We start from the raw sequence: 24,639 nt of genomic DNA, 5'->3' as shown, positions 1-24,639 counted from the left end.
ACACCTCTGTGCCGCTGCTTGAGCACTCCAAGCCTTTGCTCAGCATTCAGCTCTTAAGATGTCAGTGAGGCTTTTTGCCACATGCTGAGGTTGGCTGGCAGCGCACTCCTGCAGCTCGGAGCCCATCAGCTGGTAGAGGGCCACTGCAAGCTTGGTCACCACAGCCTTGATGTTGCCACTCCGCACAGGCAGGACGCTTCTTCCCAAGAGGAACCAGAGAGTGGGCAGGCCGTAGAGCTTGGCAGCTTGGGGTCTCCGGGGATAAACCCATGTCACAAGCTCTGTCGAGCAAGAAAGAAAAGCTTCTTAACAACCTTAAAGCAAACAACAGTATTATACCCCACTTCAGAACAGACAAACCCCTGCCAAATACATTTTGGTATATGCCTTCTGCAGGAGGGACACGCTTTATCAGCTGTTCCACTATGACAAGGCATTCCCTCTAAATAGTCCCTCCAACACTTCTTGACTCAGAAGGGGAGAGCAGCTGCAGCAGGTGATACCTGAGATGTGTGCTGTGACGTCGAGCAGAGCTTGGCCACTGAGCGACCGCACTCGTTGGGCCAGGGCTTGCAGCATCAGCGTGTTATCTGAAAGAGAAACAGTCATTTCTGCTCACTCTTCTGAGGTTCTAAGGCACCAAATATAAAGAGGGGGGAAGGGAGGGCAAGGGTAAGGGCACTTTCTACAATAAAATTCTTCCGGTTTCTGAGTCCTTTTGTTCTGTTTTTTTCAAGCTTACTTTGAGGATTATGAAATTAAAAAAGAAAATTTCTCCTTTCACATTTGTCAATCCAAACCTGAGTGCTCTACAAGCAGCTGTGTTAAACATTGCACATCAGAGCCCTCACAATTGAAATCACATGTAAGCAGTGAAGAGCTTGAACCTCCTGGAGCTTTGCAGAAGCAACCTTCTCTCTCCTCAAAGGACAAGGGTGAGAAAGCTGACACGTCCCCATGTCCATAACTGTTGCCTGCATTGGTCTGCAAGAGTCCAGCCTCACCAGTTTGATCAGCCAAGCAAAGTTTTCCTTGCAGCATCAGAACTTTTTTCACAGACAGCACAAGCTATCAGCAGACTCGGGGTTGAGTTGGCTCCGAGGCAGAGGAGTCAGAGCTCAGCCTTACCTAGGTGAGCAATGCATGCTTCCAGCACCTTCGTGGCTGCAGCATAAATCCCCGACTGCTTTGAGTTCAGGTTCTCAGTGACCGCTAGCACCAGGGAGACCAGCACTGGGTGTAAGGCATCTCTGAGCATGGGTATCATCAAAGCCAGGACCTCTAGTGCCTGCTGGTTCACTTTTTTGTTGCAATCCCGAAGTCTCAGGCCAAACACATCAAAAATCTGTTCAGAAAACAAAGAAGATGAAAGCTGGATTCAAATGTCTTTCTTTCAAGAAGGGATGTAGAAACAAGTACCCAGCAAGATAACCGGGTAACTCAATCCTTCCTGTCAGGGCAGCACTTGCTAGCACAATGTCACTGCTTTCCCGGGGGCTACTAAGGGCTGGGAAGGGCCTTAAGGGGGAAGGAGCAGTAGAGATCCCCTATGTACCTGGACAATGTTGTTGGAAAGGAGCTGGGGGCTGCTCTTGCAGTACTCTAGTAGGAGCCCCACTCCCTCCAGTCTTGATTCAAAATCCTTGTCTGACAGGAGCCTGTAAAGCTCCTGCAGCTGGTTGGTTTCTTCCGCAGTCTGAAGTGACCTGTGACACACAGCCCGACGGGGTAAGAGGCGTCTGTCAGAGCCACATCTCAAGCTGAAAAATAAAAGGAAGATGTGTAGGACAAGGCAACAACCTCTGTCCGGCCTCATCTCTACCAGAAAGAATGTCCTGAGGAAGAGGCTGGTAAAGCTTGTCGTGTGCTTTGTCAGATAGAATGGAAGTGCTCAGTACCCTCCATCAGAAGGCAGCTCGTCCTGAGGCATCGTTGAACTGCTCTTCCTAGGATTCTTGTGGACCTTGGCAGATGGAGCCTCACATTTACGACCTTCCACTCCCTATAGAAGAAAAACATGAAGCTATAGACTATCAAATTTTAAAGTACTTGCTTAGAACACAAGTAAAAACCAGGATCAAGGCTACCAAGACATGCTTAGGGAAACATGTCGTAGAGAGGGAGAGATGCCAGCGATTCAGGGATGTCTACTCTTTGTTTCAGAAACACAAGGCTGTAGGTGCTACCATAATGGGCAGCAGTAGAAAATCCTGAATTCATTACTCTTGAGCACAAATAGGAATAAAGGAATCTGGTAGGGGACAGGCCTTCTTAAAGGGAACAGTGGGAAAGTATTTGACTCTCTGGAGGTTGGCCCATTGTGTTACGTGTTGATTTGGTTCACACGCACTCTGTTCCTGCAGAGTAAGTGAAAAGGAAGGGTGGCGGGGGGCTGGGCGGATAGTGGTAGGGAAAATGGCAGCGGGCGAGATAGTTTCTTCTGGATGCTGAATTGATGAAGCTACATTAATGGGCAGCAGTAGAAAATCCTGAATTCATTAGTCTTGAGCACAAAGAGGAATTTGGTTCACACTCACTCTCCCTGTTCCTGCAGAGTAAGTCAAAAGGAATGGGGGTGAGGGTTGGGGAAAGTGGAGGCAGGGGAGAGAGTTTCTTCTGGATGCTGAATTGATGAAGCTTCCTCCAGCTCCACAGCACATGACAACACAGCAGGATTGTGATTGCCCTGTGCATCTTTTGTATATTTGCAATTTCTCCTTCCCTTTCCTGTTTGGGGCTGATCTTCAGAATCCACACACATCATTTCTAACCATACTAGTTCCTTCACTGTCTGCAGATAAACAGGCTGAGGTGCAACACTTCATTCCCAAGATCAAAACGATTCAGTGGAAGAAGAAATAAGATCGGGTATCTATAATCTCACATGAGTATTCTCACTTCTTGCAGAAAAGAGGCATTTCTCCTGCTAAGTACTTACTTTCTTCTTGATTGTTTCCATGACTTGTTTCAAATCATGTGAGGGGCCAGACTGGTTCAAATACTTGGCAAAATTTTGATGACTCATCAATACATTAAGCATCTGCCGTCCATAATACCTGACACAGGAAAGAGAAAAAGGAATGGCTGCTTTTGCATCTGAGCGTTCCTGTCTCTTCTCCCCTGGCAATAAGCCAGGAAAACGCGCCCATGAAATAAGCTGAGATCTTAAACTCGTCACGTGTAATGCCTATTACCTATTCAGCAAAGAGATACTTAGTTCCACTTACTGCCACTGCCCAGGAAGCCACCCTTCTCTGGCTGAGGGAGAAACTGGGCTAAATCGCCTCACGCTTGCTATTTACGATTCTGTACTACATGTATGCAGAGGGGCAGCTAGCTGCTTGTGTGTTCTTAGCATCTAGTAATTTAAACTAAGAATCGAAATAGGGGGGATTGGGTTTGGCGCTATGAAATTGTAACTGATCAAGATCGCCACCTTGTGTCCTGATGAGAATCCTGAGCGAGCCTCACCACCGTGTTCACCAGCTCGTCGGTATTAATGTGTTTGCCTGAGAGGAGCTTCTTAGCCCCGATTGTTTCTATCGTCGTCAGGAGGTGTTCAGCCGCACACTTCCGCACCATGACATTGCGGTGCCTGCAAACAAGAGAACAAGCACTGGAACAGAGGGAAAGGGAAAGCCAGGAGCACAGGCTTTGCTCACAGCATGCTCCCTGTCCTAGCTGAGGAGGAGGCATGTGTTCTCGCTGCAGCTTTTGCCACCTGCACAAGATCCTGGCCTCAGATAAATACAAACGTTGGCATTTTACAAAGGAAGGGAAAGGGAGGAATTCCAGCTCCCTGGACTATGTGACAGCTCAGTTCCTTTCATTTCCCTCTGTCTGAGAGGCAATTCTGGGAAAGACAATTCATCCTGACCGGTCAGGGGGCTCCCAGGACACTGACAGAACTGCAGCAGGATTCAGGCTTATCCCACCTGTTTATCTCCACTCTGCTTTTGCAGGGGCAGGGAGCAGGGGCAGCTTCTGCAAGAAGCAGCAAGCTGCTACTGCAGGCCCAAGAGAGCAACCGCCAGCCGGGCGCAAGGCCGGACGTGCCGCTGAGCAAGGCCGAGCCCATGAGCAACGGCCACAGTGCCTCTGGGAATCACATTTAGGAGAAAAAAACCCCACAAGCAGCCGCTTTTAGCCCCTAGACAAGGGAGTGAGGAAATGTAACAAAGTCTGCAGGCACCACAGTCACCGCAGTGGGGTGGGGGGACAGAGGCCCATTGCAGGCGCCAGAGAGAAACCTGCAAATCTGCACAGCCGAGGGCAAAACATGGCAGGGGAAATTCCTGTGGGGCAGGAAGCTGCAGAATATCCAGCCACACAACCAGTTTGAGCTTTGGGAAGAGGTACGTTGCAATGTTTTGCCCTTTTCCAAAGCTGAGGAAAGGGTAGCGGTCGTTTTAGCCACGTTGTCCTTTCCAGAGGGTGGGGAGCCTGTTTGAAACAGGCCCGGCACAAAGATCTGATGGTCAGCACTTGCTTCAGCTATCCCTTGGGTGTCAGCCTGGGAAGCTGCCTGTAAAATGGCTTACCAGGTTAAGGCTAACCTGCAGCAGCACTTTGGAGAGAAAATGGAGCTGGAACGACAGTGGTGGTCAGGCTTCTCTCAGCAGGGGCCCCGCCTGTTGAGCAGGCTGTGCTGCACCTAGCAGGTTCTCCCCCACACGCTCTGTGTGCCAGCAATGAACCTCCTTATTTCTCAAGTTAATGGGATAATGATGCTGGGTTTTAACTTGTGCCTCTGTGCTTAGCACTGCGAAAGATCAAAGGGTGCTCACTGCTGGAACTGCCACTGTCCCTCCTCCCTTTGTGAAAACAAAGGGAGTGAAGTTGACCAGAAAACCTAACCACCGGGTTCACGCATGGTGCAGGAGAAAGGACCCTTCCCGATCAGCATTCCCCTTCTGCCTCCCATCCCTTCCCCACACACACACAAAGGCAAACGATAGCATGAAGAGAAGAACTACTTACTGGATTCCACTCGCCATGAGAGCAGTCATGGCTCGTGCAGGAGTCACATTCTGCACCATGAGCCCCAAGGATCGACTGGCTCCTTTCTGGATGAAATCACTGGAGTCCCCCATCCTCTGGAGCAAGGCCTGACATATCATATCAACGTCATGGTCCATTTTCTTCTTCAAGGTCCTGAAGAGCTCTCCGAGTGTGCCAATTGCAAAGCGAGATACCTTGGACCGCAGGTTGTTCGCCTGGGGAAGTTATGAAGGGAAATGTAAGAATCACCCGGTAAAGATACTCACTTCCCCCCAGGAAAAGGCCAAGGAAGCACAGTAAGAGCAAGCAGAAGAGACCACAGGCACAGAAACACACTTACTCTGACACAAACAACTTCACTTTTACAATACAATTTGAAGGAGACTGAACGCCTAAGCACAAAGTGTGCTGCTCAGCCCATAATGCTTACTGCTTGGATTTTAGGCCCTTTTATGAAGACAAGCAGATTCATTAAAGCAAGGGTTGGGTTTTAAGATCGAGGGACAAGATGCTAAATAGCTCAAAGAGGAGGCAGACAGATGCCCTCCGTGCCAGTCAGGATATCTATATGTACAGACAGATCCTACAGAACAAGTGACATATTGCCATTTTTAGGCCTCATTTTCTTAATAGCTACGAGGCAGACACTGAGTAGAGAAGTAAAGGAAGAAGCACGTGTCTACTCTACGCCCCATGGATGAGGCACAGGGGACACAGTTCAACACATTGTTCTTACCTCTTTGCTAACTGCCAAAGAAACATCACGAAGTCTGGGAAGAAGGACTTCGGAGTGGCGGATAGCCAGGCACCTGATGCTGAAGAGTCCCTTTGCCTTTTGCTCCCTGAAAAGCCATTTCAAGAAAGATTCATTTTTCTCCCCACCCAAGAACTGGGCAGTGAAATGCCCAGGCTGTCAGCTGGCATGTGATACATTCACTGTTTCGCTGGAACTGCAGGCCAGGACTGGGGACCCTTCCCCACTGCGGTCCCTGAGTGTTAACCCAGACTCCCACACTTGCAGCAGTTCTCTGCACCTCACAGGGCACCAAAAAGGAAGGGGGAAGAGAAAAGGGAGAGGGGCCAGACAAAGAGGCTGCACAAGGAGAAGGATTGTGGAAGGGGTTTCACCGTTATCTCAGTGTGAATGGAGCCCTAGCGACTCGATGCTGACCCAGAAATCAAAAGGACAACCAACATGCCTCTGGAATTCTCAGGACTCTACTCTTGTCTGTGTCTACCTTTTTTAAAAAAAATTTCTTCCCTCCTTCAGGGGAAATGACAGGCTGGGCATCTCTGCACCATGGCTTAGTGCATTTCTCAGAAAAAGCAACTCCCTGCAGGCGCTCACTTGCAGGACTCACTTGCAGGAGGACATAGGGAAGCAAATCAAAGGCTTATACTGGGACTGCTTTGGAGTGGTTGCACTAGTTCCTTTTGGACATCTGAGCTGCCTGGCCTCGGAGGCACTAGAAAAAAGCTTCTCATTTATCTGCACACTGACAGGGAGAAAGAGCAAACAAGGTGTTTTCTTACCAGTCATCGCTGCTGAGCCATGTCAGGGCATTGAGCAGCTCCTGCTGTGGTTCAGCAAAGGGTCTGACTTCCCAGGCACTTCCCTCCTCTGCCTCCTCTTCCCAGTCCAGGAAGTCCAGAGCAGTGGCAGGCTGCGACATCCCTGTTAGGACAGGGTCAGGCATCAGCATCGCATACCCCGGGGCAAGGCATCCCACCTGAGGAGCAGCTCCCAGGGCACAGTGTGATGTGTCACCCTCTGAATCTGAGAGTGCCTCTGTTTCCATTTGCTTCAAATGTTCTAGAACGCAGGGAGCTGAGTGCACATACATTTTAGCGTGCTCTTGGGAAAGAAGTTGTTTCTGGAATGAGGCAGTTTGTGCTTCTTGTGCAAGGAGAGAGCTGGTGGTGGGGCTGCAGTGGAGTGGGCTCACCTGAGGAATTGTGCTGGAACTTGCCACGCTGGTGGGTGACAGGGATGCTGGGGAGTGGGCACCTGGTGACACCCTTCCTGGAGGCAGAAAGAGAGCTCTGCTCTTTGCACGCATCGCTCGTGCTGGGGTCACTGCAAACTGCCCCCTTGATAGGTGGTAGGTGAATGCCTGCAGAGACCAAAAAGGACCTTGTAAGTGGAGAGTGGTGGGCCGGGTGGCTGGGGGCTTAGAAAGGGCTTTTTTTAGTCTTTGCTTAGTTTTTAATCAGTTGGAAGCAGCAGTGCTGAGGTACTGACAGGCTGACTCCTGCTCTTACCTTTGAGGGCAGAGTGATTGCAAAGAATGTTTATCAATACAGTGAGAGGTGCTTTATTTTATATATATATATAACATTATATATATATATGTCATATTTTATATGTATATATATATATAATTCCTCCCAGATGGAGCTAGGTCACATCCCTTTGTCATCTCAAACAACTCCCAGTGCACACTAACATGAGAGAGTGACCCCAAAAATCGTTGAATCGTAGAACACTGTGGGTTGGGAGGAGCCTTTAAATGCCATCTAGTCCATCTTCAGCTACATCAGGTTGCTCTGTCTAACCTGACCTCCAGCACCTCCAGTGCAGTTATGCTTTCCCTCAGAAAGCATTAGGAAAACTCGGTAGGGCTTTTCTTTCTTTTGCTTTCCAGTTTCAGCAGCTGCACAGGGACAGGATGCGTTTCAACCAACCAACCAAACTTCCACAGTGCCACCCATGGGTCAGGATTCCAATGGTCATTTTGGGACAGCCACTCCCTGTACCTACCACCAGGTTGAAGGGTCTTCTCTTCATTTCTCCTGCCTGATCTTGGCCTTAAGAAAATGAAGGATAAAAGAATATGTGAGGAGAGAGAAAGAGAAGCGGGGTACAGCATTCAAGGAGCTAACTTCTCTTAGCATGGCCATTCTGATGAAGGAGGGGATGCAACCCATAAAACCAACACTATACGAGGCGGATTAATTGCCTTTACACTTCCAGTTGTTGATTGCTCACCAAGCTCTAGCTGAAACACAGGAGTCATTTTTCACTTTGGGCCTTACCTATCCAATTCTGCTCTCTCTCCTTTTGCAGCCAAGCGCCTCACGCTGTTACATACATCCCCTCTGAAGCAGCAAGAGATGGGAAGGCAGTCCGGAGTCTGCACTGAGGGCGACTACCTTTATGCTGCTCCACAAGCCTCCCTTTGTCTGCCCACGCCTTAAACTGATGACAGTATCTTGTTCCACGTGGTAGTACCACTGCTGTCTCCCGAGAGTAATACTACAGCTCGCTGCTCTTTCACAAAGAAAAAGGGGTTTTGGAGTCCAGTGAGGACCTGCTTTTAAGGTACTCTTAAATCCTGCCTCCTCCTGCCCACCACCAGCCCTGATCTGAAGAGCGTTTGAGGCGGGTTTTGACATCGTGCTGGATCCACAGAGATACACAAAATGGTGCATGCAGAGAAGTTTCCCTAAAGATACTGGAGAGCTGACTGTGGACAATAAGTGCGAGGTGAACGGCTTCTTGGAGGATCAGGCGCTTGGACTTACCACATCTTCAGGGTCTCTTGGCAAGGCAGGTGCTGAGCCCTGTGGAGAGGCACTGCAGTGCTGCCAGGAGCCCCGTCAGATGGACCTGGTGACACAGGGATAGCGGAGAGCAAAGGCGGCCACTTCTCCCAAGGCCCACTTCTGCAGCACAGCAGAGATGCCTGGAAAGACCAGAACACAGCGCTCAGCCTGAGCATCCAGCCTGCCCCCTTCGACTCCCACCTGGCATCTATCTGGCAGGCTCCTTACCCTACTGCTCTGTGTAAGGACCCTCTGCCTGATGAAATCACTTCAGGCTCCCCATGCCATTGCTAGGAAGGGGGGTGGAGGGAGCAGGGTGTGACGTGCACCCTTCCTTACTATCCCAACATCCTTGTCACAGACAGAGAGCCAGATCAGGACCAGAATTGCCCCTTCCCATCACTCGCTCCTGGGCAGATCCATCGAAGAGAATGAAGGGGGGTCTCTGAAACCTAGAAACAGTACTAGAGAGAACTGTGCAGGGGGACGTGGCTCTAGAACTCAAGCAGCGCACTGTCCCGCTGAGCCCTTCCTTGGCTCACTCAGTGACTTCCCAGGGATTGCACCACAAGTGCTCCATCCCCAGCCCACGAACTCAGAGGCTCCATCACCCGGGTTGTGAATATGGACTGAGAAGAAGCTGCAGGTGAGGTCGAAGGGAAGAGCTGAGTTAGCTGACCTCGCGCCTTTACAATCAACCCATCTGATGAGCCGGGCACTCAAGATTCTTCAATCAGTCAAGGAAGCTCAGCTTGTTTGTATCCTTCATAAAGCCAACCTACTCTGACACAGAGCCAGCACATGAGGACCAGCCTCCAAGAACCATTTCTCTCTGAAATCAAGGTGCTTTTTACATTTGGCTGGGCCATCAGTGCATATTCCAGCCCTTCCCATCCTTACCTCCTTCTTCAGGGATCCAACAACTGCCACAAAACTGCAAGTCTGAGTCAGTGCTTCCGCCGCGCAGAGCTGTGTATCTGGGTTGGAAGTTGGGAATGCTCCCACGGTAGACAGCAACTGGGGCGTGGTACTTGTCTTCCAAATGAGGACAGCACAAATTGCTGAAATCTGCGGGATCTGATACCGAGAGGTGAAAACACACTCCTCTCCTCACCACCGCAAAGAGGAAGACTGAGACACCAGTGGTGCCCTGGGGCTCTAAGCCCTAGCCTTACGTGACCTCACAGTACTACAGCACAACCACAACATACTCAAATTTGCATGTGTGTTGCTAGTTGCCCATCCACAACCACAAGATTTCTTTCCTCTCCTTTCATCGGATGTATTGGGTTGCAAGGGACTTTTAAGGTCATCTAGTCCAAGCCCCCTGCAGTGAGCAGGGACATCTGCACTAGATCCGGTCACTCATAGCCCTACCTTGAGTATCTCCAGGGATGGACCCTTCAGTAGTTGAGGACAGCCGCTCAGTTATTGCTGTAGAACAAATCAGTCCACGGCAGGTGGCAAAAATACCAGATAAAAGATACGCTCTTGGATCAATCTCTCTCTGCCGTAAGCATGGGGAGATCCTAACCATGCCAGTGAGGTGTGTGGTCACCTTCCTGTCACTGCTGCGCACAATAGAGCTAAAGCAATGCACTCTGCTCTCAGAGGTGAGCAGGTACACGCAGCTCTCCCACTGGCACTAGAAATACCAACACCAGCTCCACCATGCTTGTCTCCATGGGCTGCAGGGCAATCTGTCTCCTCAGTGCTTGTAGTGTCTCTGCCCTCCTCCTCACTCACCTTGGTGCCTGCACGGTTGCTTACATCTTCTCACTCCCTTCGGCTGGTGTTTTCTCTCTCTTGGGCCTGCAGAGAGCTTCTAGCTGCTTCTTGCAGAAGCCACCCCTGCAGCCCCCCTTCTCCACCAGAACCCAGCCACACAAAACTACAACATCTGGTAAAACAGATCTCAGGTGGTAGCAAACTGCAGGTCATGATGAAGTGACAGGCTTCAAGATCTGATGTTTAACCTCAGCACCCTCTGACATTCTGAGCGATTGAGCCTTAGCATTTGGGTGCACACACACACACTTTGTGCAGCTCCATCCTGCCCACAAAACAACTATATGGTCCCACGCTGCTCCTGTTAAGCTGTTTGAAAACTTTCTCGAGCTGGGAAACTCAAATGATCCAGCAGATCTGCAAGGACTACGACTTCCACCAGGCTCTGCAAGATCCCCAGACACCAGCGTTCCAGAGCCAGGTCCCAAGATCATGCAATCTAGAGAGATGAGTCCCTGAGTGCGCCCTGCTACCAAAAAGCAGGAGTTAAAAACAAGCAAGCAAACAATCCCTGCTAAAAAAAGCTTCAGAAGGTTTAGATCAGGCTGCTCGGTTCTCACCTCTTAGTGTAGGGATGCACCAACACCTGCTGCTTTCAGCCCTCCCTCTCTTCTCTCATCACTTCTCCCTTCTGTATGGTGAGGGACTGGCACGTGCCTCCCTCCCTCTGTTCCTTGAATCTCAGGGTCAGAAGTGCTTTCTTGGTCCCCATGTAAGGCAAACCCTTCATTTCTCACAACATGGGCACGAAAACCATTTCTTTTCTATTTTTCCAATATCCCCTTTCCTATGAGGCCACAGCTTACCTCTCCACAGCTTCTGTAGGACACCTTCTGCCCACTTACTGCCCGGCACCCCATATGTCCCCCTGAAACCCGCTGCCCTGAGCCCCTCTCCTTCACCTCTCCAGGGCTGCCCCAAAGCACTGGGAGGCAATCCGATGGCACTGGTCACCGCGCCTCACCAGTCCCTTGCATAGGGTGAGGGACACAAGGGACAACAGGCAAGAGACATCTCCTGAAATGGGAAGAGAAATTCAGCTCCAGGGAGGGGGTGATTTCTCCTGTCATGAGACTGGGACTCTGAGCTTGGCCAGGACATCTCAGGTATCTGCCAGTGCACCCGCAGCTCCCAGAGACTTGGAAAGGGCCCACCTGGCAGGTCTCTGCTTCTTGTCTGGCTCAAGAAGCCGCCTAATCCTTTACTTCCAGCGCTTCCAAAACCCATCTCTTACTTCACGGGCAAATGTGTGTCAGTATAAACATGTAGGTGTGTTTGCATGTCTCTTGCTTTCTCAGTCTGCATTCAAATACAGGCTTTTCATTTTCACAGTTACAAATTGCGTTTACGCACGGGTTTTATTTCTTTGGTGTCTCTGCAGCTCCTTCAGGAAGAGGAACTCAAGGTACAAAACTTTTGGAAAATATTGGCCTTTTAATGACTACAAATATTAAATACTATCCTTAAAAAATATCTCAAATCAAAAGCTATAAACTCTTGGATAAATTCTGTTCCTCAGGCAGGCAGAATAAAACCAGCACATCTGCCGTTGCCTTCACGTCCCGCTCTCCACACCTCTGCGTCGCTGCTTGAGCACTCCAAGCCTTTGCTCAGCATTCAGCTCTTAAGATGTCAGTGAGGCTTTTTGCCACATGCTGAGGTTGGCTGGCAGTGCACTCCTGCAGCTCGGAGCCCATCAGCCGGTAGAGGGCCACTGCAAGCTTGGTCACCACAGCCTTGATGTTGCCACTCCACAGAGGCAGGACGCTTCTTCCCAAGAGGAACCAGAGAGTGGGCAGGCCGTAGAGCTTGGCAGCTTGGGGTCTCCGGGGATAAACCCATGTCACAAGCTCTGTCGGGCAAGAAAGAAAAGCTTCTTAACAACCTTAAAGCAAACAACAGTATTATACCCCACTTCAGAACAGACAAACCCCTGCCAAATACATTTTGGTATATGCCTTCTGCAGGAGGGACACGCTTTATCAGCTGTTCCACTATGACAAGGCATTCCCTCTAAATAGTCCCTCCAACACTTCTTGACTCAGAAGGGGAGAGCAGCTGCAGCAGGTGATACCTGAGATGTGTGCTGTGACGTCGAGCAGAGCTTGGCCACTGAGCGACCGCACTCGTTGGGCCAGGGCTTGCAGCATCAGCGTGTTATCTGAAAGAGAAACAGTCATTTCTGCTCACTCTTCTGAGGTTCTAAGGCACCAAATATAAAGAGGGGGGAAGGGTGGGCAAGGGTAAGGGCACTTTCTACAATAAAATTCTTCCAGTTTCTGAGTCCTTTTCTTCTGGTTTTCCTCAAGCTTACTTTGAGGATTATGAAATTAAAAAAGAAAATTTCTCCTTTCACATTTGTCAATCCAAACCTGAGTGCTCTACAAGCAGCTGTGTTAAACATTGCACATCAGAGCCCTCACAATTGAAATCACATGTAAGCAGTGAAGAGCTTGAACCTCCTGGAGCTTTGCAGAAGCAACCTTCTCTCTCCTCAAAGGACAAGGGTGAGAAAGCTGACACGTCCCCATGTCCATAACTGTTGCCTGCATTGGTCTGCAAGAGTCCAGCCTCACCAGTTTGATCAGCCAAGCAAAGTTTTCCTTGCAGCATCAGAACTTTTTTCACAGACAGCACAAGCTATCAGCAGACTCGGGGTTGAGTTGGCTCCGAGGCAGAGGAGTCAGAGCTCAGCCTTACCTAGGTGAGCAATGCATGCTTCCAGCACCTTCGTGGCTGCAGCATAAATCCCCGACTGCTTTGAGTTCAGGTTCTCAGTGACCGCTAGCACCAGGGAGACCAGCACTGGGTGTAAGGCATCTCTGAGCATGGGTATCATCAAAGCCAGGACCTCTAGTGCCTGCTGGTTCACTTTTTTGTTGCAATCCCGAAGTCTCAGGCCAAACACATCAAAAATCTGTTCAGAAAACAAAGAAGATGAAAGCTGGATTCAAATGTCTTTCTTTCAAGAAGGGATGTAGAAACAAGTACCCAGCAAGATAACCGGGTAACTCAATCCTTCCTGTCAGGGCAGCACTTGCTAGCACAATGTCACTGCTTTCCCGGGGGGCTACTAAGGGCTGGGAAGGGCCTTAAGGGGGAAGGAGCAGTAGAGATCCCCTATGTACCTGGACAATGTTGTTGGAAAGGAGCTGGGGGCTGCTCTTGCAGTACTCTAGTAGGAGCCCCACTCCCTCCAGTCTTGATTCAAAATCCTTGTCTGACAGGAGCCTGTAAAGCTCCTGCAGCTGGTTGGTTTCTTCCGCAGTCTGAAGTGACCTGTGACACACAGCCCGACGGGGTAAGAGGCGTCTGTCAGAGCCACATCTCAAGCTGAAAAATAAAAGGAAGATGTGTAGGACAAGGCAACAACCTCTGTCCCGCCTCATCTCTACCAGAAAGAATGTCCTGAGGAAGAGGCTGGTAAAGCTTGTCGTGTGCTTTGTCGGATAGAATGGAAGTGCTCAGTACCCTCCAGTAGTAGGCAGCTCGTCCTGAGGCATCATTGAACTGCTCTTCCTAGGATTCTTGTGGACCTTGTCAGATGGAGCCGCACATTTAGGACTTTCCACTCCCTATAGAAGAAAAACATGAAGCTATAGACTATCAAATTTTAAAGTATTTGCTTAGAACACAAGTAAAAACCAGGATCAAGGCTACCAAGACATGCTTAGGGAAACACGTTATAGAGAGAGGGAGAGATGCCAGCGATTCAGGGATGTCTGCTCTTTGTTTCCAAAAACCCAAGGCTGTAGGGCTACCATAATGAGCAGCAGTAGAAAATCCTGAATTCATTAGTCTTGAGCACAAAGAGGAATTTGGTTCACACTCACTCTCCCTGTTCCTGCAGAGTAAGTCGAAAGGAATGGGGGTGAGGGTTGGGGAAAATGGAGGCAGGGGAGAGAGTTTCTTCTGGATGCTGAATTGATGAAGCTTCTTCCAGCTCCACAGCACATGACAACACAGCAGGATTGTGATTGCCCTGTGCACCTTTTGTATATTTGCAATTTCTCCTTCCCTTTCCTGTTTGGGGCTGATAAACAGGCTGAGGTGCAACACTTCATTCCCAAGATCAAAACGATTCAGTGGAAGAAGAAATAAGATCGGGTATCTATAATCTCACATGAGTATTCTCACTTCTTGCAGAAAAGAGGCATTTCTCCTGCCAAGTACTTACTTTCTTCTTGATTGTTTCCATGACTTGTTTCAAATCATGTGAGGGGCCAGACTGGTTCAAATACTTGGCAAACTTTGGATGACTCATCAATACATTAAGCATCTGCCGTCCATAATACCTGACACAGGAAAGAGAAAAAGGAATGGCTGCTTTTGCATCTGAGCGTTCCTCTCTCTTCTCCCCTGGCAATAAGCCAGGAAAACGCGCCCATGAAATAAGCTGAGATCTTAAACTCGTCACGTGTAATGCCTATTACCTATTCAGCAAAGAGATACTTAGTTCCACTTACTGCCACTGCCCGGGAAGCCACCCTTCTCTGGCTGAGGGAGAAACTGGGCTAAATCGCCTCACGCTTGCTATTTACGATTCTGTACTACATGTATGCAGAGGGGCAGCTAGCTGCTTGTGTGTTCTTAGCATCTAGTAATTTAAACTAAGAATCGAAATAGGGGGGATTGGGTTTGGCGCTATGAAATTGTAACTGATCAAGATCGCCACCTTGTGTCCTGATGAGAATCCTGAGCGAGCCTCACCACCGTGTTCACCAGCTCGTCGGTATTAATGTGTTTGCCTGAGAGGAGCTTCTTAGCCCCGATTGTTTCTATCGTCGTCAGGAGGTGTTCAGCCGCACACTTCCGCACCATGACATTGCGGTGCCTGCAAACAAGAGAACAAGCACTGGAACAGAGCGAAAAGGAAAGCCAGGAGCACAGGCTTTGCTCACAGCATGCTCCCTGTCCTAGCTGAGGAGGAGGCATGTGTTCTCGCTGCAGCTTTTGCCACCTGCACAAGATCCTGGCCTCAGATAAATACAAACGTTGGCATTTTACAAAGGAAGGGAAAGGGAGGAATTCCAGCTCCCTGGACTATGTGACAGCTCAGTTCCTTTCAATTCCCTCTGTCTGAGAGGCAATTCTGGGAAAGACAATTCATCCTGACCACTCAGGGGGCTCCCAGGACACTGACAGAACTGCAGCAGGATTCAGGCTTATCCCACCTGTTTATCTCCACTCTGCTTTTGCAGGGGCAGGGAGCAGGGGCAGCTTCTGCAAGAAGCAGCAAGCTGCTACTGCAGGCCCAAGAGAGCAACCGCCAGCCGGGCTCAAGGCCGGACGTTCCACTGAGCAAGGCCGAGCCCATGAACAACGGCCACAGTGCCTCTGGGAATCACATTTAGGAAAAAAAAAAACCACAAGCAGCCGCTTTTTGCCCCCAGAGAAGGGAGTGAGAAAACGTAACATAGTCTGCAGGCACCACAGTCACCGCAGAGGGGTGGGGAGGCCCATTGCAGGCGCCAGAGAGAAACCTGCAAATCTGCACAGCCGAGGACAAAAAATGGCGGGAAAAATCCCTGTGGGGCAGGAAGCTGCAGAATATCCAGCCATGCAACCAGTTTGAGCTTTGGGAAGAGGTACATTGCAATGTTTTGCCCTTTTCCAAAGCTGAGGAAAGGGTAGCGGTCGTTTTAGCCACGTTGTCCTTTCCAGAGGGTGGGGAGCCTGTTTGAAACAGGCCCGGCACAAAGATCTGATGGTCAGCACTTGCTTCAGCTATCCCTTGGGTGTCAGCCTGGGAAGCTGCCTGTAAAATGGCTTACCAGGTTAAGGCTAACCTGCAGCAGCACTTTGGAGAGAAAATGGAGCTGGAACGACAGTGATGGTCAGGCTCCTCTCAGCAGGGGCCCCGCCTGTTGAGCAGGCTGTGCTGCACCTAGCAGGTTCTCCCCCACACGCTCTGTGTGCCAGCAATGAACCTCCTTATTTCTCAAGTTAATGGGATAATGATGCTGGGTTTTAACTTGTGCCTCTGTGCTTAGCACTGCTAAAGGTCCAAGGCTGCTCACTGCTGGAACTGCCACTGTCCCTCCTCCCTTTGTGGAAACAAAGTGGCTGCAGTAGGACACAATTTGATACAAGAGAAAGGGAGTGAGGGGTACCAGAGAACCTAACCACCGAGTTCACGCATGGTGCAGGAGAAAGGACCCTTCCCGACCAGCATTCCCCTTCTGCCTCCCATCCCTTCCCCACACACACACAAAGGCAAACGATAGCATGAAGAGAAGAACTACTTACTGGATTCCACTCGCCATGAGAGCAGTCATGGCTCGTGCAGGAGTCACATTCTGCACCATGAGCCCCAAGGATCGACTGGCTCCTTTCTGGATGAAATCACTGGAGTCCCCCATCCTCTGGAGCAAGGCCTGACATATCATATCAACGTCATGGTCCATTTTCTTCTTCAAGGTCCTGAAGAGCTCTCCGAGTGTGCCAATTGCAAAGCGAGATACCTTGGACCGCAGGTTGTTCGCCTGGGGAAGTTATGAAGGGAAATGTAAGAATCACCCGGTAAAGATACTCACTTCCCCCCAGGAAAAGGCCAAGGAAGCACAGTAAGAGCAAGCAGAAGAGACCACAGGCACAGAAACACACTTACTCTGACACAAACAACTTCACTTTTACAATACAATTTGAAGGAGACTGAACGCCTAAGCACAAAGTGTGCTGCTCAGCCCATAATGCTTACTGCTTGGATTTTAGGCCCTTTTATGAAGACAAGCAGATTCATTAAAGCAAGGGTTGGGTTTTAAGATCGAGGGACAAGATGCTAAATAGCTCAAAGAGGAGGCAGACAGATGCCCTCCTTACCAGTCCAAATATCTATATGTACAGACAGATCCTACAGACAGGTGACATATTGTCATTTTTAGACCTCATTTTCTTAATAGCTACGAGGCAGACACTGAGTAGAGAAGTAAAGGAAGAAGCACACGTCTACACCCCATGGATGAGGCACAGGGGACACAGTTCAACACATTGTTCTTACCTCTTTGCTAACTGCCAAAGAAACATCACGAAGTCTGGGAAGAAGGACTTCGGAGTGGCGGATAGCCAGGCACCTGATGCTGAAGAGTCCCTTTGCCTTTTGCTCCCTGAAAAGCCATTTCAAGAAAGATTCATTTTTCTCCCCACCCAAGAACTGGGCAGTGAAATGCCCAGGCTGTCAGCTGGCATGTGATACATTCACTGTTTCGCTGGAACTGCAGGCCAGGACTGGGGACCCTTCCCCACTGCGGTCCCTGAGTGTTAACCCAGACTCCCACACTTGCAGCAGTTCTCTGCACCTCACAGGGCACCAAAAAGGAAGGGGGAAGAGAAAAGGGAGAGGGGCCAGACAAAGAGGCTGCACAAGGAGAAGGATTGTGGAAGGGGTTTCACCATTATCTCAGTGTGAATGGAGCCCTAGTGACTCGATGCTGACCCAGAAATCAAAAGGACCATCAACATGTCTCTGAAATTCTCAGGACTCTACTCTTGTCTGTGTCTACCTTTTTTTAAAAAATTTTCTTCCCTCCTTCAGGGGAAATGACAGGCTGGGCATCTCTGCACCATGGCTTAGTGCATTTCTCAGAAAAAGCAACTCCCTGCAGGCGCTCACTTGCAGGACTAACTTGCAGGAGGACATAGGGAAGCAAATCAAAGGCTTATACTGGGACTGCTTTGGAGTGGTTTCACTAGTTTCCTTTGGACATCTGAGCTGCCTGGCCTCAGAGGCACTAGAAAAAGAGCTTCTCATTTATCTGCACACTGACAGGGAGAAAGAGCAAACAAGGTGTTTTCTTACCAGTCATCGCTGCTGAGCCATGTCAGGGCATTGAGCAGCTCCTGCTGTGGTTCAGCAAAGGGTCTGACTTCCCAGACACTTCCCTCCTCTGCCTCCTCTTCCCAGTCCAGGAAGGCCAGAGCAGTGGCAGGCTGCGACCTCCCTGTTAGGACAGGGTCAGGCATCAGCATCGCATACCCCGGGGCAAGGCATCCCACCTGAGGAGCAGCTCCCAGGGCACAGTGTGATGTGTCACCCTCTGAATCTGAGAGTGCCTCTGTTTCCATTTGCTTCAAATGTTCTAGAACGCAGGGAGCTGAGTGCACATACATTTTAGCGTGCTCTTGGGAAAGAAGTTGGTTTTGGAATGAGACAGTTTGTGCTTCTTGTGCAAGGAGAGAGCTGGTGGTGGGGCTGCAGTGGAGTGGGCTCACCTGAGGAATTGTGCTGGAACTTGCCACGCTGGTGGGTGACAGGGATGCTGGGGAGTGGGCACCTGGTGACACCCTTCCTGGAGGCAGAAAGAGAGCTCTGCTCTTTGCACGCATCGCTCGTGCTGGGGTCACTGCAAACTGCCCCCTTGATAGGTGGTAGGTGAATGCCTGCAGAGACCAAAAAGGACCTTGTAAGTGGAGAGTGGTGGGCAGGGTGGCTGGGGGCTTAGAAAGGGCTTTTTTTAGTCTTTGCTTAGTTTTTAATCAGTTGGAAGCAGCAGTGCTGAGGTACTGACAGGCTGACTCCTGCTCTTACCTCTGAGGGCAGAGTGATTGCAAAGAATGTTTATCAATACAGTGAGAGGTGCTTTATTTTATATATATATATAACATTATATATATATATGTCATATTTTATATGTATATATATAATTCCTCCCAGATGGAGCTAGGTCACATCCCTTTGTCATCTCAAACAACTCCCAGTGCACACTAACATGAGAGAGTGACCCCAAAAATCGTTGAATCGTAGAACACTGTGGGTTGGGAGGAGCCTTTAAATGCCATCTAGTCCATCTTCAGCTACATCAGGTTGCTCTGTCTAACCTGACCTCCAGCACCTCCAGTGCAGTTATGCTTTCCCTCAGAAAGCATTAGGAAAACTCGGTAGGGCTTTTCTTTCTTTTGCTTTCCAGTTTCAGCGGCTGCACAGGGACAGGATGCGTTTCAACCAACCAACCAGACTTCCACAGTGTCACCCATGGGTCAGGATTCCAATGGTCATTTTGGGACAGCCACTCCCTGTACCTACCACCAGGTTGAAGGGTCTTCTCTTCATTTCTCCTGCCTGATCTTGGCCTTAAGAAAATGAAGGATAAAAGAATATGTGAGGAGAGAGAAAGAGAAGCGGGGTACAGCATTCAAGGAGCTAACCTCTCTTAGCATGGCCATTCTGATGAAGGAGGGGATGCAACCCATAAAACCAACACTATACGAGGCGGATTAATTGCCTTTACACTTCCAGTTGTTGATTGCTCACCAAGCTCTAGCTGAAACACAGGAGTCATTTTTCACTTTGGGCCTTACCTATCCAATTCTGCTCTCTCTCCTTTTGCAGCCAAGCGCCTCACGCTGTTACATACATCCCCTCTGAAGCAGCAAGAGATGGGAAGGCAGTCTGGAGTCTGCACTGAGGGCGACTACCTTTATGCTGCTCCACAAGCCTCCCTTTGTCTGCCCACGCCTTAAACTGATGACAGTATCTTGTTCCACGTGGTAGTACCACTGCTGTCTCCCGAGAGTAATACTACAGCTCGCTGCTCTTTCACAAAGAAAAAGGGGTTTTGGAGTCCAGTGAGGACCTGCTTTTAAGGTACTCTTAAATCCTGCCTCCTCCTGCCCACCACCAGCCCTGATCTGAAGAGCGTTTGAGGCGGGTTTTGACATCGTGCTGGATCCACAGAGATACACAAAATGGTGCATGCAGAGAAGTTTCCCTAAAGATACTGGAGAGCTGACTGTGGAAAATAAGCGCGAGGTGAACGGCTTCTTGGAGGATCAGGCGCTTGGACTTACCACATCTTCAGGGTCTCTTGGCAAGGCAGGTGCTGAGCCCTGTGGGGAGGGACTGCAGTGCTGCCAGGAGCCCCGTCAGATGGACCTGGTGACACAGGGATAGCGGAGAGCAAAGGCGGCAACTTCTCCCAAGGCCCACTTCTGGGTCTGACTTCCCAGGCACTTCCCTCCTCTGCCTCCTCTTCCCAGTCCAGGAAGTCCAGAGCAGTGGCAGGTTGCGACCTCCCTGTTAGGACAGGGTCAGGCATCAGCATCGCATACCCCGGGGCAAGGCATCCCACCTGAGGAGCAGCTCCCAGGGCACAGTGTGATGTGTCACCCTCTGAATCTGAGAGTGCCTCTGTTTCCATTTGCTTCAAATGTTCTAGAACGCAGGGAGCTGAGTGCACATACATTTTAGCGTGCTCTTGGGAAAGAAGTTGGTTTTGGAATGAGGCAGTTTGTGCTTCTTGTGCAAGGAGAGAGCTGGTGGTGGGGCTGCAGTGGAGTGGGCTCACCTGAGGAATTGTGCTGGAACTTGCCACGCTGGTGGGTGACAGGGATGCTGGGGAGTGGGCACCTGGTGACACCCTTCCTGGAGGCAGAAAGAGAGCTCTGCTCTTTGCACGCATCGCTCGTGCTGGGGTCACTGCAAACTGCCCCCTTGATAGGTGGTAGGTGAATGCCTGCAGAGACCAAAAAGGACCTTGTAAGTGGAGAGTGGTGGGCAGGGTGGCTGGGGGCTTAGAAAGGGCTTTTTTTAGTCTTTGCTTAGTTTTTAATCAGTTGGAAGCAGCAGTGCTGAGGTACTGACAGGCTGACTCCTGCTCTTTCCTTTGAGGGCAGAGTGATTGCAAAGAATGTTTATCAATACAGTGAGAGGCGCTTTATTTTATATATATACATATAAAATTATATATATATAATATAATATTTATATATATAATTCCTCCCAGATTTAGCTGGGTCCAATCCCTTTGTCGTCCCAAACAACTCCCAGTGCACACTAACATGAGAGAGTGACCCCAAAAATCGTTGAATCGTAGAACACTGTGGGTTGGGAGGAGCCTTTAAATGCCATCTAGTCCATCTTCAGCTACATCAGGTTGCTCTGTCTAACCTGACCTCCAGCACCTCCAGTGCAGTTATGCTTTCCCTCAGAAAGCATTAGGAAAACTCGGTAGGGCTTTTCTTTCTTTTGCTTTCCAGTTTCAGCGGCTGCACAGGGACAGGATGCGTTTCAACCAACCAACCAGACTTCCACAGTGCCACCCATGGGTCATTTTGGGACAGCCACTCCCTGTACCTACCACCAGGTTGAAGGGTCTTCTCTTCATTTCTCCTGCCTGATCTTGGCCTTAAGAAAATGAAGGATAAAAGAATATGTGAGGAGAGAGAAAGAGAAGCGGGGTACAGCATTCAAGGAGCTAACCTGTCTTAGCATGGCCATTCTGATGAAGGAGGGGATGCAACCCATAAAACCAACACTATACGAGGCGGATTAATTGCCTTTACACTTCCAGTTGTTGATTGCTCACCAAGCTCTAGCTGAAACACAGGAGTCATTTTTCACTTTGGGCCTTACCTATCCAATTCTGCTCTCTCTCCTTTTGCAGCCAAGCGCCTCACGCTGTTACATACATCCCCTCTGAAGCAGCAAGAGATGGGAAGGCAGTCTGGAGTCTGCACTGAGGGCGACTGCCTTTATGCTGCTCCACAAGCCTCCCTTTGTCTGCCCACGCCTTAAACTGATGACAGTATCTTGTTCCACGTGGTAGTACCACTGCTGTCTCCCGAGAGTAATACTACAGCTCGCTGCTCTTTCACAAAGAAAAAGGGGTTTTGGAGTCCAGTGAGGACCTGCTTTTAAGGTACTCTTAAATCCTGCCTCCTCCTGCCCACCACCAGCCCTGATCTGAAGAGCGTTTGAGGCGGGTTTTGACATCGTGCTGGATCCACAGAGATACACAAAATGGTGCATGCAGAGAAGTTTCCCTAAAGATACTGGAGAGCTGACTGTGGAAAATAAGCGCGAGGTGAACGGCTTCTTGGAGGATCAGGCGCTTGGACTTACCACATCTTCAGGGTCTCTTGGCAAGGCAGGTGCTGAGCCCTGTGGGGAGGGACTGCAGTGCTGCCAGGAGCCCTGTCAGATGGACCTGGTGACACAGGGATAGCGGAGAGCAAAGGCGGCAACTTCTCCCAAGGCCCACTTCTGCAGCACAGCAGAGATGCCTGGAAAGACCAGAACACAGCGCTCAGCCTGAGCATCCAGCCTGCCCCCTTCGACTCCCACCTGGCATCTATCTGGCAGGCTCCTTACCCTACTGCTCTGTGTAAGGACCCTCTGCCTGATGAAATCACTTCAGGCTCCCCATGCCATTGCTAGGAAGGGGGGTGGAGGGAGCAGGGTGTGACGTGCACCCTTCCTTACTATCCCAACATCCTTGTCACAGACAGAGAGCCAGATCAGGACCAGAATTGCCCCTTCCCATCACTCGCTCCTGGGCAGATCCATCGAAGAGAATGAAGGGGGGTCTCTGAAACCTAGAAACAGTACTAGAGAGAACTGTGCAGGGGGACGTGGCTCTAGAACTCAAGCAGCGCACTGTCCCGCTGAGCCCTTCCTTGGCTCACTCAGTGACTTCCCAGGGATTGCACCACAAGTGCTCCATCCCCAGCCCACGAACTCAGAGGCTCCATCACCCGGGTTGTGAATATGGACTGAGAAGAAGCTGCAGGTGAGGTCGAAGGGAAGAGCTGAGTTAGCTGACCTCGCGCCTTTACAATCAACCCATCTGATGAGCCGGGCACTCAAGATTCTTCAATCAGTCAAGGAAGCTCAGCTTGTTTGTATCCTTCATAAAGCCAGCTTGTTTAATTCTTCTTAATGAATTGCCAGTTGGGCCACAGTCCCTGGCCTGACTGGCAGCAGCAGTCATCTGGCTATTGTTGGTAACAGAGAAGGCAAAGGAATTAACGACAGAGATGTGGTGCCCTGCGCATCACTGGAGGAGGGCAGGAGCACCTGCTGCTCTCAAACACCTACTCTGACACAGAGCCAGCACATGAGGACCAGCCTCCAAGAACCATTTCTCTCTGAAATCAAGGTGCTTTTTACATTTGGCTGGGCCATCAGTGCATATTCCAGCCCTTCCCATCCTTACCTCCTTCTTCAGGGATCCAACAACTGCCACAAAACTGCAAGTCTGAGTCAGTGCTTCCGCCGCGCAGAGCTGTGTATCTGGGTTGGAAGGTGGGAATGCTCCCACGGTAGACAGCAACTGGCGCGTGGTACTTGTCTTCCAAATGAGGACAGCACAAATTGCTGAAATCTGCGGGATCTGATACCGAGAGGTGAAAACACACTCCTCTCCTCACCACCGCAAAGAGGAAGACTGAGACACCAGTGGTGCCCTGGGGCTCTAAGCCCTAGCCTTACGTGACCTCACAGTACTACAGCACAACCACAACATACTCAAATTTGCATATGTGTTGCTAGTTGCCCATCCACAACCACAAGATTTCTTTCCTCTCCTTTCATTGGATGTATTGGGTTGGAAGGGACTTTTTAAGGTCATCTAGTCCAAGCCCCCTGCAGTGAGCAGGGACATCTGCACTAGATCCGGTCACTCATAGCCCTACCAAGCCTGACCTTGAGTATCTCCAGGGATGGACCCTTCAGTAGTTGAGGACAGCCGCTCAGTTATTGCTGTAGAACAAATCAGTCCATGGCAGGTGGCAAAAATACCAGATAAAAGATACGCTCTTGGATCAATCTCTCTCTGCCGTAAGCATGGGGAGATCCTAACCATGCCAGTGAGGTGTGTGGTCACCTTCCTGCCACTGCTGCGCACAATAGAGCTAAAGCAATGCACTCTGCTCTCAGAGGTGAGCAGGTACACGCAGCTCTCCCACTGGCACTAGAAATACCAACACCAGCTCCACCATGCTTGTCTCCATGGGCTGCAGGGCAATCTGTCTCCTCAGTGCTTGTAGTGTCTCTGCCCTCCTCCTCACTCACCTTGGTGCCTGCACGGTTGCTTACATCTTCTCACTCCCTTCGGCTGGTGTTTTCTCTCTCTTGGGCCTGCAGAGAGCTTCTAGCTGCTTCTTGCAGAAGCCACCCCTGCAGCCCCCCTTCTCCACCAGAACCCAGCCACACAAAACTACAACATCTGGTAAAACAGATCTCAGGTGGTAGCAAACTGCAGGTCATGATGAAGTGACAGGCTTCAAGATCTGATGTTTAACCTCAGCACCCTCTGACATTCTGAGCGATTGAGCCTTAGCATTTGGGTGCACACACACACACACTTTGTGCAGCTCCATCCTGCCCACAAAACAACTATATGGTCCCACGCTGCTCCTGTTAAGCTGTTTGAAAACTTTCTCGAGCTGGGAAACTCAAATGATCCAGCAGATCTGCAAGGACTACGACTTCCACCAGGCTCTGCAAGATCCCCAGACACCAGCGTTCCAGAGCCAGGTCCCAAGATCATGCAATCTAGAGAGATGAGTCCCTGAGTGCGCCCTGCT

The 24,639-nt window shown here is 50.1% G+C and overlaps 2 protein-coding genes across 2 annotated transcripts; both read right to left on the bottom strand.

The window, feature by feature from the left end:
- Positions 1-39: 39 nt before the first annotated feature.
- LOC311189464 (TOG array regulator of axonemal microtubules protein 2-like) lies at positions 40-6,674 on the bottom strand (the record flags this gene model as incomplete). The annotated part of the gene is made up of 10 exons (XM_084261128.1): positions 40-281; positions 504-590; positions 1,129-1,345; positions 1,556-1,760; positions 1,899-2,002; positions 2,939-3,056; positions 3,437-3,595; positions 4,981-5,216; positions 5,738-5,843; positions 6,535-6,674. 10 exons carry the CDS (start codon positions 6,672-6,674, stop codon positions 40-42), a joined length of 1,614 nt encoding a protein of 537 aa, XP_084117254.1.
- Positions 6,675-11,945: 5,271 nt separating this feature from the next.
- Positions 11,946-18,303, bottom strand: LOC311189463 (TOG array regulator of axonemal microtubules protein 2-like; the record flags this gene model as incomplete). The annotated part of the gene is made up of 10 exons (XM_084261127.1): positions 11,946-12,187; positions 12,410-12,496; positions 13,036-13,252; positions 13,464-13,668; positions 13,807-13,910; positions 14,513-14,630; positions 15,011-15,169; positions 16,585-16,820; positions 17,336-17,441; positions 18,134-18,303. 10 exons carry the CDS (start codon positions 18,301-18,303, stop codon positions 11,946-11,948), a joined length of 1,644 nt encoding a protein of 547 aa, XP_084117253.1.
- Positions 18,304-24,639: the final 6,336 nt, after the last annotated feature.

Source organism: Gallinula chloropus (assembly GCF_964237585.1).
Source record: "Gallinula chloropus genome assembly, chromosome: 3".
NCBI classification, from domain to species: domain Eukaryota; kingdom Metazoa; phylum Chordata; class Aves; order Gruiformes; family Rallidae; genus Gallinula; species Gallinula chloropus.
The sequence above is the reverse complement of the archived record's forward strand: the minus strand, read 5'-3'. Positions and strand labels throughout refer to the sequence as shown.